Raw genomic sequence first — 13,319 nt, 5'->3', positions numbered from 1 at the left:
AAGGAAGTGTAACCAGAGTGCTCTTTAGAGACCAGAATGGTAATAAATCTTTGTCTCACTTACTAAGCACATATTTTCAGGAGAAACTACTCACTGGAGAGAGACATCATTGTGGAAATGTACCGGATAAGTGAAAGGAAGACCCTCATTGATATGGATTGATGTAGTGACTATGGGCTTAAGCATGACAGAGATCATGAAGAGGTGTAGGATAGGGTAAGGTTTAGATATGTTGTTCATGGGCACTCGGAGTCATAGTCAACTTGATGGCACCTAACAACAACAACAACAACAACAACAACAAAAACATAGACAGCTTTTGGTAATATTCTCACTTTCACAATATTGGTACTTCCATCTATAAGCTTGTGGGTCTCCGTATCCCATTTATGTAGGTCTCTGGGTTTCTTGTCATAGTGTTTTGTAGGTATCTTGTATAGGTCATTTTATATTTCTAGTTAATTTATTACTAAGTATTTTACCTTTTTGTAAATGCTATTTTCTTGATTTCCTTTTTAATTGTTTCATTGTTTCTGAACAATGAGAAACCTGACTAATTTTTGTGTGTTGATCTTGTATCATGTCATTTTGCTGATTTAGTTAATTATATCCACCTGTTTTCTTGCTTAGTCTTTGAAATTCTGTATGTATAGGATCACACCATCTGCAAATATAGTTGTTACTCTTCTTTACCAGTTTAGATGTCTTTATTCTTTTTCTTGCCTTATTGCTTTGACCTAGACAATATTGAATAGGAATGGTGATAAAAGGTGTCATAGTTAGACTAGGTTTTATTAGTTTATCTAGCTCATGAGTCAGAATTTATTAACTCAGAAACTCAAATGCAGTGATTCTCCCCCCCCCCCCCAAAGGCTGCAAATCACAAGGTGCAAGATGGCCCATCTTTCTCCCTCAGAACTGGTAGTGGATTCTGTCCAGCACAGGCATTGGGTTGGGGTTAGCAGGGTAGCTTCCTAAGGACTGTGTCACTCGAGCTCCCTGTGAGCGACCTGTGAACTTATTCACCCTATAAAAGACGTTTTTGTTTTGAGAGCTGTTAATACCTCTTTTTTTTCCCCCTGTGTCTTAAGATACCATGGCTAGTCCAGGAAAAGATAACTACAGAATGAAAAATTATAAGAATAAAGCACTAAATCCCCAAGAAATGCGTAGACGAAGAGAAGAGGAAGGAATACAGCTTCGAAAACAAAAGAGAGAAGAGCAGGTTAAGTGTTTTTAAATATTTAATTTTGTCTAATACAAAAACATTATCATAGAGGAGTTTTAAAAGTCATATTATTGCTAATACTGACATCATTTTAAATTGAAAAGTGTTTAGGAAATTGAATATAGCTAAATACAGTCTTTTGTTTATTGGACTCCAGAAGTAATAGTAGCAAAATTACTATATAGACTTCTGTTATTTTGAGTTTAATCATGTTTTATTCTTTTATGGAGAGTCTTTTTTAAGGACCAGGTGCCATTTCATTTTCATTTTTATATTTCTAGCAGCTTGTGCAAACATTGACATGTGATATTTGGTATATAGTTCTCACAGCAAGTTCTCAGCATGAGCTAGCCATTGGTAAAATATCTGAGTTTAAGAATTACTTAAAGAAGTCTTTACCAGATAGGATCTACCTTAACCTAGAAAGTTTGACCTCTCACACATTGCTTAGATCCTTTTGGTATAAAACCCTCAAATTCATTGCCATCCTAATTGACTCATAGTCCAGGGGGTTTAGCAGGCCGTAGGAAGCTGCACGGGAGGAGATCGCCTGTTTTTCTCCAGAGTAGCTACTGGTCCATTCGCAGATGGCACTGGTGGGTTCAGACCTCTAGAGGGCCTCTACCTTTGGGTGAGCAGGACATTTCCCACGTCACCAGAGGTCCTGAAACACTACTTTATTCAGAATTCCAAATTATTGGGTGATGATTAGTTTGTTTACTTAAGCAAAAACTATAATATCTGTAGGAATTCAGTTTCTTATGGAAAGCTCAGTGGATAAAGTTGACTCTTTTTTTTCACAGCTGTTCAAACGCAGAAATGTTTCTCTGCCCAGAAATGATGAATCTATGCTAGAAAGTCCAATCCAAGATCCGGATGTCAGTTCCACTGTACCCATTCCAGAGGTAGATATTATAAAATTAAATGACATTTCGGCAAGATTTAAAGGGTAATGTATATAGAAAATGTTATTCATGAGATATATTTATAAATGTTAAATTATGTTTTCTATTGTGCCCTTTAGGAAGAAGTTATTACTACAGATATGGTTCAGATGATCTTTTCTAATAATGCTGAGCAACAGCTAACAGCCACACAGAAGTTTAGAAAGCTACTGTCAAAAGGCAAGAATTGTTTTTAATATACTTATTTGATGTTACAAGATTTCTTTTTAGTTTTATATGTATATATTTATGTGTGTGTGTGCCTCTATTTTTAAGATTCATTTCTGTGTCAAACACAGTAAGTCTTAGCATTTCTTTAAAATATAGTAATCAGTGGCTATTTTAGAACATTATTAAAGTAACAAATGTGGATTGTAGAACAATTGAAAAATGTAATATAAACAACAGAAAAAATTAATCCCGGTTCTAAGAGACAAGTTAGAAGTAAAATTTTTCTTTTGTACAAATATTTATCAAGAATGTAATTTTTTAAAAATCATAATAATAATAATTATGATGATAAAATAATTGCCTAGATATTTAGTTTTTCCAAATTCCTTATATATCATAATATTACATATTATATAAAATCTGTTTTTAGTTTAAAACTTTCTTACTGTATAATAATAAGAATGGAAAAGTGAGGCAAAGGGAATAAGCAGTATACTAATTTACATGCCCATTGTTAGTTATATGAATATTTCTTTGTTTCTATTCAAACTGATGATTCTCTTTTAAAATAAAAAGCTTATTTGATAGTATCCCATAGTGTGCCATTTAGCTTTGGCACTGTAAGTCAAAGCCAACTTGATGACACCTAACAACAGTGAGGTTGACTACTTTTCTATAACTTCCAACCCTGTGTGTTTTTTTATTGACTGTTTTATATTTTGTATAATTTTATATTGATTTGGTTCAGAATTCCCTATTAAATAAATTGAACTGATTTATCATGTTCATAGAATTATTCCAGTTATATTGAATAGCAAATGTAAACTGGTGAGATTTGAAAATGTTCTTGGGATCTTGGCTTTTTTCCTTGATAATAATTTGAGAGTTATATAAACTTTATTTTTTTTAATATATGTAAATATTATTTTCTTCCTGACAAGGAAAATAAATGCCTTGGTTTTAATTTTTTGTTAAATTCCCAAGATTTTAAAATTTTTCCAAAGCCTCTGCAGTTAATATAAATTTATCAAGAATTCTAGATAACCCAACAGATTTTTGTAGGCAAGACATCGATACTGAGAATTAGTTTATGAAAATTTTTTTCTATTGTTTTAAACATGAATATTTTGTGTTTTCTGTTTATTTGTTTCTAGAACCTTGGCATTGAGTTTATTTGTATGAATATTCTTCTGTCTTACTGGTCACTTCAGTTGTCTTCTTTGGACCTGGCCCACAATTATTATGTATTGTCTCTTTTACTTTTTTAAAATTTCCTTCCACCTCTCCCCACCCAGAGAATTTTGATAAATAACAATGAAAAGATAGAATATCACCTAGCAAAATGACAGTTAAGAAAACATCTCTGGAAATTGAGTGCTTCAGTTAGTGGAATCTATTCCTTAGTCAGTGTTTTGTGTACTGCACTCCTGTTTTATAGTACTGTCCTAAATTGTGTATTACACTCCTGTGTGTAATACTGTTGTAAAGCTGTACTAATAAGTTTTCCTTGATAGATCTATAAAAATAAATTTACTGTAAGAGTTATTTTGGAAAATTTCTTCATCATTATGGCTCATGGGGAAAAAATAGAATTTGCTTACTATAAATACAGTTAAGAGAACATTTATCTGTATTTGCACCTAGTTAAAGTTTTTAAACCTGAATCTGTAAAACTAAAAATGAGATGTTTTGTGTGGTTTTATAATTTGTCCAGATCATTGCCATTCCTTTTTTCTTTGTAAAGCTTAATGAAAGCTCGCTTTCAATTTTCAGAACCTAATCCACCAATAGATCAGGTTATACAGAAACCAGGTGTTGTACAGAGATTTGTGAAATTTCTTGAAAGAAATGAAAATTGCACTTTACAGGTGAGTTTTTCTGAAATTTTCTTAATTTCTTTTCTAGAAATGACATGTGATTAAAGTTTCTATTGAAAAAAAACTGTCATAAATTGAATAAATAAAGTGAATAAATTGTCAGCATTCATTATCAACTTAACAAAGGAAAAAACGATACCACCTTTAGGCCCTTGTCGGGATTACACTGCTAGCTTTTCATGTTGTGGTTACTTGCCTTTGAGTCTCTTTTTACTCATAGTCACCTTATAGGCAATAGAATAAAAGCCCCGTCCTGTACCGTGTCCAGTTTCGCTGCTGTGGTAGAGCACATTATTGCAGCCATTATGTCTGCCCTGTTTGCACTTATCTTCCAGTTAATTTCTTCACCATTTTTTAAAACATATAAAATGATTGCTGGTGATAATAAAAAATTTGTAGTTGTCAACCTTTAATGTATTTGTGTGCTTGTTTAAAAAAAAAACACGTAGCCTTAAATGTTAACCTACTATTTGTAACATTTTAGTATTAACTCTTACCTATTGAACTTATTAATTTTCTTAAATACACTGTTGAGAATAATACATTAAAAATGTGATTAAAATAGTGCTTCTAAACAATGCTTTCCAACTAATTATCTCTTAATAAATGACAAGTTTATAGTTGTTTTAATTTTTTTTAAATTGTTCTTACTTTCATCACTATGTGTATATATAATGTGTCTATATATTATATATGGCTGAGGGACAGACCATCATTTGCTCATGTGGAAGTTCAGGTTGAAGATAATGAAATTTAAAGTAACTCCAGGAGAGCCCTTAAGTATGACCTTAAATAGACCTCTTGAACCTAGGAATCCCTTCAAGAATTGAATGGTGGTGTAGCTTATAGGGAGTTGTGCCGTTAACCAGAAGGTGGTGCTTTTTTGGCATTTCACATCCACCAGGAAGAAGATGAGAAATCTTTGTAATTTATAGCCTCCAAAAACTTGCTAGAGGGTCAGCTATGAGTTAGTTCTGACAAGATGGCAGTGAATAAGTATTTTCACCTGCTCTCACTCACTGCTGTCACATATTTTCCCAGAAGTGATATGTAACTTTATATTTTTAGGAACAACCATACTATTTGCTACAGCAAATTATACTCTTTTATGTTTTATTATGTCTGCAATGAAGTTAGAACTAGATGATTTTTAGGAAAACAAAAGTTTTTATGATTGTAAATTCTGTAAATTTACTTTTTATCTATTAAGTAGCGCCTCTTATTTTTTTGTTGGCTTTTTTGAGAATACTTGGCTCTCTAATTGTAGACACTAGATGTTTTGTGAATTAAATACATGCATCTATGTTAGTATATTGTTTATGACTTTATGTATTTTCAATACTCCCTATTTTTCCTTTCTGAAGGAATTTTTTTTGTTATTTAATTAAGGACTTTAATGTCTGAAACCTGACTTCATGTTGAATCTTAATCTTAAAGCAATCTTCTAAACTTTGTTAAGCTAAGGCTTTATTCCTTCTGTTCCTCTCTTAACATTTCCTTAGTGAGTTTATTTACTTACCTTGCTTTTATTTTTTCTTAGTTTGAAGCTGCATGGGCATTAACTAATATAGCATCTGGAACGTTCCTACATACCAAAGTAGTGATTGAAACTGGGGCTGTTCCGATTTTTATCAAACTCCTTAAGTCAGAACATGAAGATGTTCAGGAACAGGTAATGTTCCCAATTTTCTAGGTTTACTAGGGTTTAATTTATTTTTTTTTTAAAGTACCATTTGTGATTATAAATTGATGTTCAGTTTTGTGCCTTACTGGCTGTACATTGTATTTGTTTAAATATGATTATTTCTTTTCAATGGTAAATTAGAATGGAAGAAAAATTAGCTGTCTCAGGCATAACCCTAGGTTTTCTGTTAGAATAATCTCATCTCTGATAGCAATTACTCTTCCTGTTTATACAACAGTATGCCGAGACCCAGAAAGTTAATAACTTATCCCAAGTCATAGTGAACCAGATTTAAAGGTAGGCCTTTCAAGTTTGATATAAATTCAGAGTTGACATACTCTTCTTGAAAATAATAGACATTTTCCCAGTTTGTAAGGAAATTATAAAATAAAACAAGAAAATCCCATTTTTCTGTTTATTAAAAATAAATTATATCTTAAAAGTTTTAATTTTTTTTCTCGACCTTTTGTTAGTTGCCCTATTAGCATGTCTTTTCTTCCTCCCTTTTCCTCATGTTGCTGTAAACTACCATGTTGCTCCTTCTACCCTAAGATATCATTGTTTGGAGACAGCATTTTATTTAACATGGTTTTGTTGTGGTTGGTATTAATTATGAAATTGATTTCTACACATAGTAACCCTAGAAGACAAAGTAGACCTGCCTTGTGTCTTTGGAAGTAGACTGCTAAAATTTGCTTCCGTGAAGTTACCAGTGGTTCTGTTGACCTTTCAATTAGCAGAAGAGAGTTTAACCACTCTGTTTTTGCTATGTGCCATCGCATTGACTATGACTCATAGTATGAACTATGAACAGTATCTCTGAAACCTGCCCTATTTTGAGCTGTCTCTGGTACACCTGCCTCCATTGCCACAGTCATTTTGTTGATCCGTCTCATCCAGGGTCTTCTTCTCCTGTGCTGATCCTCCATTCTTCCAAGCATGATGTCCTTCTCTGAAGATTGGTCTCTCCTGACAGCATGCTCAAAGTATGTGAGATGGAGCTTCAAAATCCTTGTCTCCAAGGAGCAACTTGGTTTCACCTTCTCTAGGACAGACCTGTTTGTTTTCTTGGCAGTTCATGGTATGTTTGGTACTCTTCTCAGCACCACAACTCAAAGGCATCGATTCTTCTGTCATCCTTGTCTTTGTCCAGCTCTCTGATATATAACAAGTAGTAGCAAAGACCATGGCCAGGATCAAATGCACCTTAGTCTCCAGACTGACATCATTGCGCTTCAGCATTCTGGAGAGGTCCCTGACAGAGTATTTGACCAGTGCAATTTGTCTTTTGACTTCCTAATTGCTGGTGCAAAGAATGTTGCATATGGAACCATGCAAACGGAAATTATTAACAATCTCAACCTCTCCTCTTGATGCTGCCAATTGGCCCAGTAGTGAAAATCTTTGTCTTCTTGTTATTGAGTTTTGGTCCGTGTTGGAGATTGCAGTCCTTGACATTCTGCAGCAAATGCTTCAAGTCCTACTCAGTTCGACAAGCAAGTTTGTGTCATCTGCATAATGCAGATTGTTGATGAGTCTTCTTTCAGTTCTAATACCACATTTCTACCTATAAAGTCCAGGCTCCTGAATGATCTGTTCCACATATAGATTAAAAATGTATGGAGACAGACACATCCCTGACACACTTCTGATTTTAAACCATGCAGTGTTTCCTTGCTCTGTTCATATGACTGTTTCTTGGTTTAAGTATAACTTTCGCATGAACACAATCAAGTGTCCTGGGATTCCTGTTCTTCTCAAGGCTAGCCACAATTTGTTGTGATTTACAGTCAAATGATTTTGCATAGTCAATTAAGCATAGACATTCTTCTGGTTCTCTCTGCTTTCAGCCAAGATCCATCTGACATTGACAGTGATATCCCTAGTGCCATGACTTCTTCTAAACCCAGCTTATATTTCTGAAAGTTCTCTTTGATGTACTGCTGTTTCAGTAATTTTTGGATAATACTCAGCAAGGTGTTGCTTGTATGTGATTTTAGTAATATTTTTTGGTAATTTCCACACTCTTGAATCACTTTTTTTTTTAAATGAGAATAAATATACATCTTTTCCAGTCAGTTGGTCAGGTAGCTGTCCATCAGATTTCTTGGCACAATTTGGTGAGCACGTCCAGGCTTACCAGTTCTCTTTGGTACAGTGACTCTCTGTACTCTTTCCATTTTTGATGCTTCAGGATCATTCAGTATTCTACTCATGGCATCTGTAAGTACTCTGCTGACCTACTGGTAAGAAATTATGCTTCAGTTCCAAAGCACCCATGGTTCAAATTGACCAGCTGCTGTGCAGGAGAAGGATGGGCAGTCTCTTCCTATGTGCTACCTGCTGGAGGATCCTACTTAGCTGGTTCCTACTTAATGGGACCCAACAACACCACTAGGCACCTACAATTATATCTGTTCTGAAGCGTGGACACTGGAGTCAAGGGAGCTGGGTGTGAATCCTATGTCTACACATAAATGTCTCTCTACTGTACCTCTAGGACTATTTTACTGAAGATACTGTGCATGTATTGGAAACATCTACAGACTTTGGTGTAGTAATGTACCTCCTGTCTTCAAATATTTTTTCTTATTTTCCTAAGGCTGTTTGGGCACTTGGCAATATTGCTGGTGACAATGCGGAATGCAGAGACTTTGTTTTGAATTGTGAAATCCTTCCACCACTTTTAGAGTAAGTACTTTAAACTGACTACAATTAAGTTAATACTAATTTTGGAAAAGAAACTGTAGTTTCCATTATATTTCTGCATTTACATTAAGTTCTATATAATGCTTTTAAATTTATTTGTCTTTTATTTAGTCATACTTACAGTAATTTGAAAGTAGGAGAAAACTTTAAAATTGTAATATATTTGTGTCTTTCATGATCCCTTAAGCTATACTTAGCAATTGCCATTGCTTCTTGAGACTTAAGATGATGAAATAATTATAATGCAAAAGAAGGAGATTTGCCGTTTTTAGGTGCTGCCAAATCAACTCTTGACTCAAAGCGACCATGTGTCCAGCACATTAGATCTTGCCACCTTGCTCAGACCTGTGCCACCATCACAGTCTTAGCTGTCCTTAAGCCAGTTATTGCTATCATTGTGTCAATCATTTACTTGAAGGTCTACCTCTTCATCCATGACCTTCTTAACCTTCTAATCCTGATATCTCCTAAGAGCTCATGCCTTCTGACAACAAGCTGAAAGTAAGTGAGGGAAAAAGCTCACCATGATTAATTTTTTTAATTGCTAAATAATAAATTTACTATGTACATAAATTGACTATACAATGAATTATTAAATAATTTACATTAAGCAGATGCCACGTAGCAACCAAAAGCCATTAAATTAGTATTTCAATTTAAAATATTTCCTTCAAAATCATAGCAGCATTTCTTACTTGAAGCATTATATAAATCATTCTTTCATTTAACCTTTATCCATATGCTCTTCACATTTGATCCTCTTCTGCATTTCCTGTAAGGAGAACTTGTTGCTAGTAAGTCTAACAAAATAGGGTGGATTTTCACAAAGACTTAGAATTTTGGGTTTTTAGGGGGTTTTACACTTAGGGCTAAAATCTTCCCAAATTCATTTGGAACCAGTCATCTTGCCCATGTATGTACTTTAGTTGTTGAACAGGGAAGCCAGCAATAATGTCCAAGTTAATAATCCTCTGTACTTACGCAGTCTCTAAAGACAAGAGATTCAAATAATGTGAACTTTGAACAATGATTTATGCTACTAGCAGCATAGGGCATTATTCTGATAGGACAGATCAAATATGCGAGTAGTTTAAAAGTTGGAATGTAATACCAGCAATCCTAAGTTTGATATTTACATTTACAGATTACAGCTATAATATTCTAAGTTACTCAAACACTGATTCTCAATTTCTCATTATAAGTGTGAGGACATCTTTTACTAAAGATCCTGTGTATATTGATTTGTAAAATATAAACATTTCTTCATATGCTTGTATCTTAAATAATAATTTCTTCTTGCCCAAGGAAACTCTTTCTTAGTGTATCTTTCATCCCAAGTAAGTTCTTATTGAATATTACTGAGAAAAGATCACACCATTCTGGTCAGAAAAGCATTTACTCTACTCTTTAAGAAGTAGTTCTAACTCTGTTTAAAATAGTTGTTTTTCAGACATGAAATTAAAACTGTTTCCTTTTAATGACCATAGTTGGGAAGACTAGACATAATTCTGGTATCCTGAAGAACATAAACTTAGCTGACATACAGCAGTTCATTAACTCTTATCTCTTTCATCAAACAGTTATCTGTATCCAATATTGTCTAGGTTGTTCTAGGTACTGAATATACAAGGGGGCAAAAAGATACTACTAGCTTTTTCCAAGCTCATAATCTTAAGGAGTGCTAAATAGTTAAATAAGCAACTTCATATAAATATGCTGTTATAAAATAGGTTATAGTGGAAATGAAGAATAAGGAGGCTAAGGACTGGGATGCAAGGATGACTTTCCAAAAGAGGCAGTATCTTCTGGTCTCTTTTTAGCTCACTGTTTGATGCCTCTCAGGCCTTCCTATACTTTGATAACACGGGCACTTTTTTTCTTTTATTGGTATATTCTTATTCCAGTTCCTACGTATCCAAGTCTCAGTGAATGCCTGCTCAAAGCAGACTTTTTCAATGTCTGATCTGTTCTATCAGTTGGCAAAACAGGTTCTTTTTTTAAAAAAAAAAATCTCATCACTATTAAAGGATTTTTGAAAGTATTTTTACTTCAGATTGGTTTAACTATATGTTAAACTAACTTCATGACATAGGAATAGGAGCTTCAAGAAAGCAAATATTATTTAATCTCGCGGTTGAACAATAGGAACCTAAAACACAGTGTGCACAATTCACTTGTTGAATAAATGAATCTGCCTTGACTGTGTCATAGAATATTTAGAGACAAAACAATTGTTGTTACGTGCCATCGAGTTGCTTGTGAGCTCTAAACGCCGTTCTATCCTGTGCCAAACTAGCCATCTCAAACGCACTTATTCCCATCACTCCAGTCACAGAATCGATCCATCTCATCGAAGGTCTTCTTCTCCTTCGCCACCCCTCCACTCTGCCAAACATGATGTCCCTCTCCAAGGACCAGTCCCTCCTTGCAACATGCCCAAAATATGTCAGACGAAGCCTCAGAATCCTTGACTCCAAGGAGCATTCCAGCTTCACCTTCTCCAGGACAAACCTGTTTATTCTCCTAGCATGGTATATTCAATACTCTTCTCCAGCACCACAGCTCAAAGGCATCAATTCTCTTTCTGTCATCCCTATTCACTGTCCAACTCTCTGATGCATAGCACGTAAATGCGAAGACTATAGCCCAAATCAGGTGCACCTTAGTCTCCAGTCTGACATCATTGTCATTGCTCTTCAGTACTCTTGAGAGGTCCCTCACAGCTGACTTTCCCAATGCAATTCGTCTTTTGATTTCCTGGCTGCTGTTACCAAGAGTGTTGATTGTGGAGCCAAGTAAACTAAAACTGTTAGCTATCTCAATTTCTTCACCATCCATACTGATGCTGCCAGTTGGCCCAGTGGTGAGAATCTTTGTTTTCTTGATGTTGAGCTTCAACAAAACAATTAACAGTAGCAAAATTGTCAAACTAAAAAAAAAAAATAAAATCAGTTCATGCCTAGTATCTCACTAGAGTGCAGATCCTATGAAAGAAAGTGATGTGTCTGAGGAAACAAAAGTACAAGTAGATCAAGTAACTTCTTCAAAGTCACAGATATGTGCTACATAAATACCAGAGCAGAAATTGAAGTTCAGAGCATTAAAGTATGATAGGGCTCTTAACAATACCAAATAGAAATATGAATTTAGTATTTTACACTTAGAATATGACTTGGTATTGACTGGACTGAATGAAACATGCCTTCAGATGATAGTAGTGGAGATGTAGGGTCTAAGGTCAACCAGGTAGAGTGGAGAATGAAATCAGTCAATACACTGCGCTCCAGGGGTTGCCATGTTGAAGTACCTGCTATTGGAAGGATGAAACACCTAGGATTTGGCTTGAAATCTTCATATAGTCAGAATCAACATTTTATGGTGGTAATACCAGCAAATGGAAGCTTCTGGAAAAAGGTGAACCTACCAGTAGAGGGCACCCTTTGTAAGCATTGGTGATATTCACATAGGTTAAGATCTGTACTGTGAGGCTTATTTATTGAAAATCTTGTGATGTCTTGAAACTTGTGGACATTAGGTAGATAGGTTATCATAGAGCACACCATTCTATTACTTGTGGATTGACAGCAAGGGAGGAACAAAGCAACTTCCCCTGAAACAGACCACATGTGTCCACTCAGTAGGTAGGAGTCCTTGATCCATTCATTGCAGTGACACCTGTGTGCATAAATGCTACTATAGATATGCTGGAGATGGGTAGGACTAGTTCTTTTTAAGGATTGAAACAGATCTGCATTTATCACAGCACAAAATCCATGCTTATTTGCAGGGGTTGGGTATATGTCAAAGAAGCTACTTGAAATTGTAGCTACAAACGACATATGGTTAATTTTCACATTCATTAGTATGAGACTGGTCATCCACAGGTTTATCGTATGAGCTGTAACACCTTGAAGAAAATTATCTTAAGAGGACATAGCTAAAATGTCCTTGACACAAAAGACAGATTGACATGATACTCATGAGTTAATTAACCTGATATACTGAAGACCTTAAGCGCTTGCTTGCTTGCTGCAGAAGGTTAAGGGCTGTAGTCTTCAATATGGATTGATGCTTAGCATCAAGAAGATAAGAGATTCTCACCCCTGGGCCAATTGGCAGCACCATGATAGATGGAAAAGAGATTGAGGTTGTTAACAGTTACAGCTTGCTCAGCTCCACAGTCAGCACTCTTAGCACCAGCAGTCAGGAAATCAAAAGGTGAATTGCATTGGGAAAATCTGCTGTCAGGGACCTCTCCAGAGTGTTAAAAAGCAGTGATGTCAGTCTAGAGATTAAGGTGTGCCTAATCCAGGCCATGATCTTTGCAGTTACTTCCTATGCATCAGAAAGCTGGACAGTGTCCAAGGAAGACAGAAGAAGAATTGATCCCTTTGAATTGTGGTGCTGGAGAAGAGTGTTGAACATACCATGGACTGCCAAGAAAACAAATAGGCCTATTGGAGAGGGTGAAACCAGGTTTCTCCTTGGAGGCTAGGATTTTGAAGCTCTGTCTCACATACTTTGGGCACATGGCAGGAGAGACTGATCCTTGAAGAAGGACATTAGACTTGGAAGGGTGGAGGGATAGCGCAGGAGAGATGAGATGGATTGATACAGTAACTGGGGCAATGGGGGTTGATGTGTTGGAATTAGTGTGACTGGCTCAGGACAGGGCAAGCTTCAGAGCTTTTGTACATAGGGTTGCT

At 35.4% G+C, this 13,319-nt stretch overlaps 1 protein-coding gene across 1 annotated transcript in view; it reads left to right on the top strand.

Moving 5' to 3' along the window:
- The first annotated feature begins 1,096 nt into the window (after positions 1 to 1,096).
- The window catches only part of KPNA5 (karyopherin alpha 5 (importin alpha 6)), a 48,308-nt gene continuing 36,085 nt past the window's right edge, over positions 1,097 to 13,319 (top strand). The window contains exons 1-6 of the mRNA XM_006879151.1: positions 1,097 to 1,225; positions 2,032 to 2,133; positions 2,253 to 2,352; positions 4,117 to 4,211; positions 5,761 to 5,892; positions 8,507 to 8,595. Coding sequence (XP_006879213.1) covers positions 1,097 to 1,225; positions 2,032 to 2,133; positions 2,253 to 2,352; positions 4,117 to 4,211; positions 5,761 to 5,892; positions 8,507 to 8,595 — 647 coding nt within the window. The remainder of the gene's footprint in view (positions 1,226 to 2,031; positions 2,134 to 2,252; positions 2,353 to 4,116; positions 4,212 to 5,760; positions 5,893 to 8,506; positions 8,596 to 13,319) is intronic.

The sequence above is a fragment of the Elephantulus edwardii genome, unplaced genomic scaffold (genome assembly GCF_000299155.1).
Source record: "Elephantulus edwardii isolate Elephantulus edwardi_28Jun2011 unplaced genomic scaffold, EleEdw1.0 scaffold00002, whole genome shotgun sequence".
Taxonomy (NCBI): Eukaryota; Metazoa; Chordata; class Mammalia; order Macroscelidea; family Macroscelididae; genus Elephantulus; species Elephantulus edwardii.
This window is presented reverse-complemented; position numbering and strand designations above follow the sequence as displayed.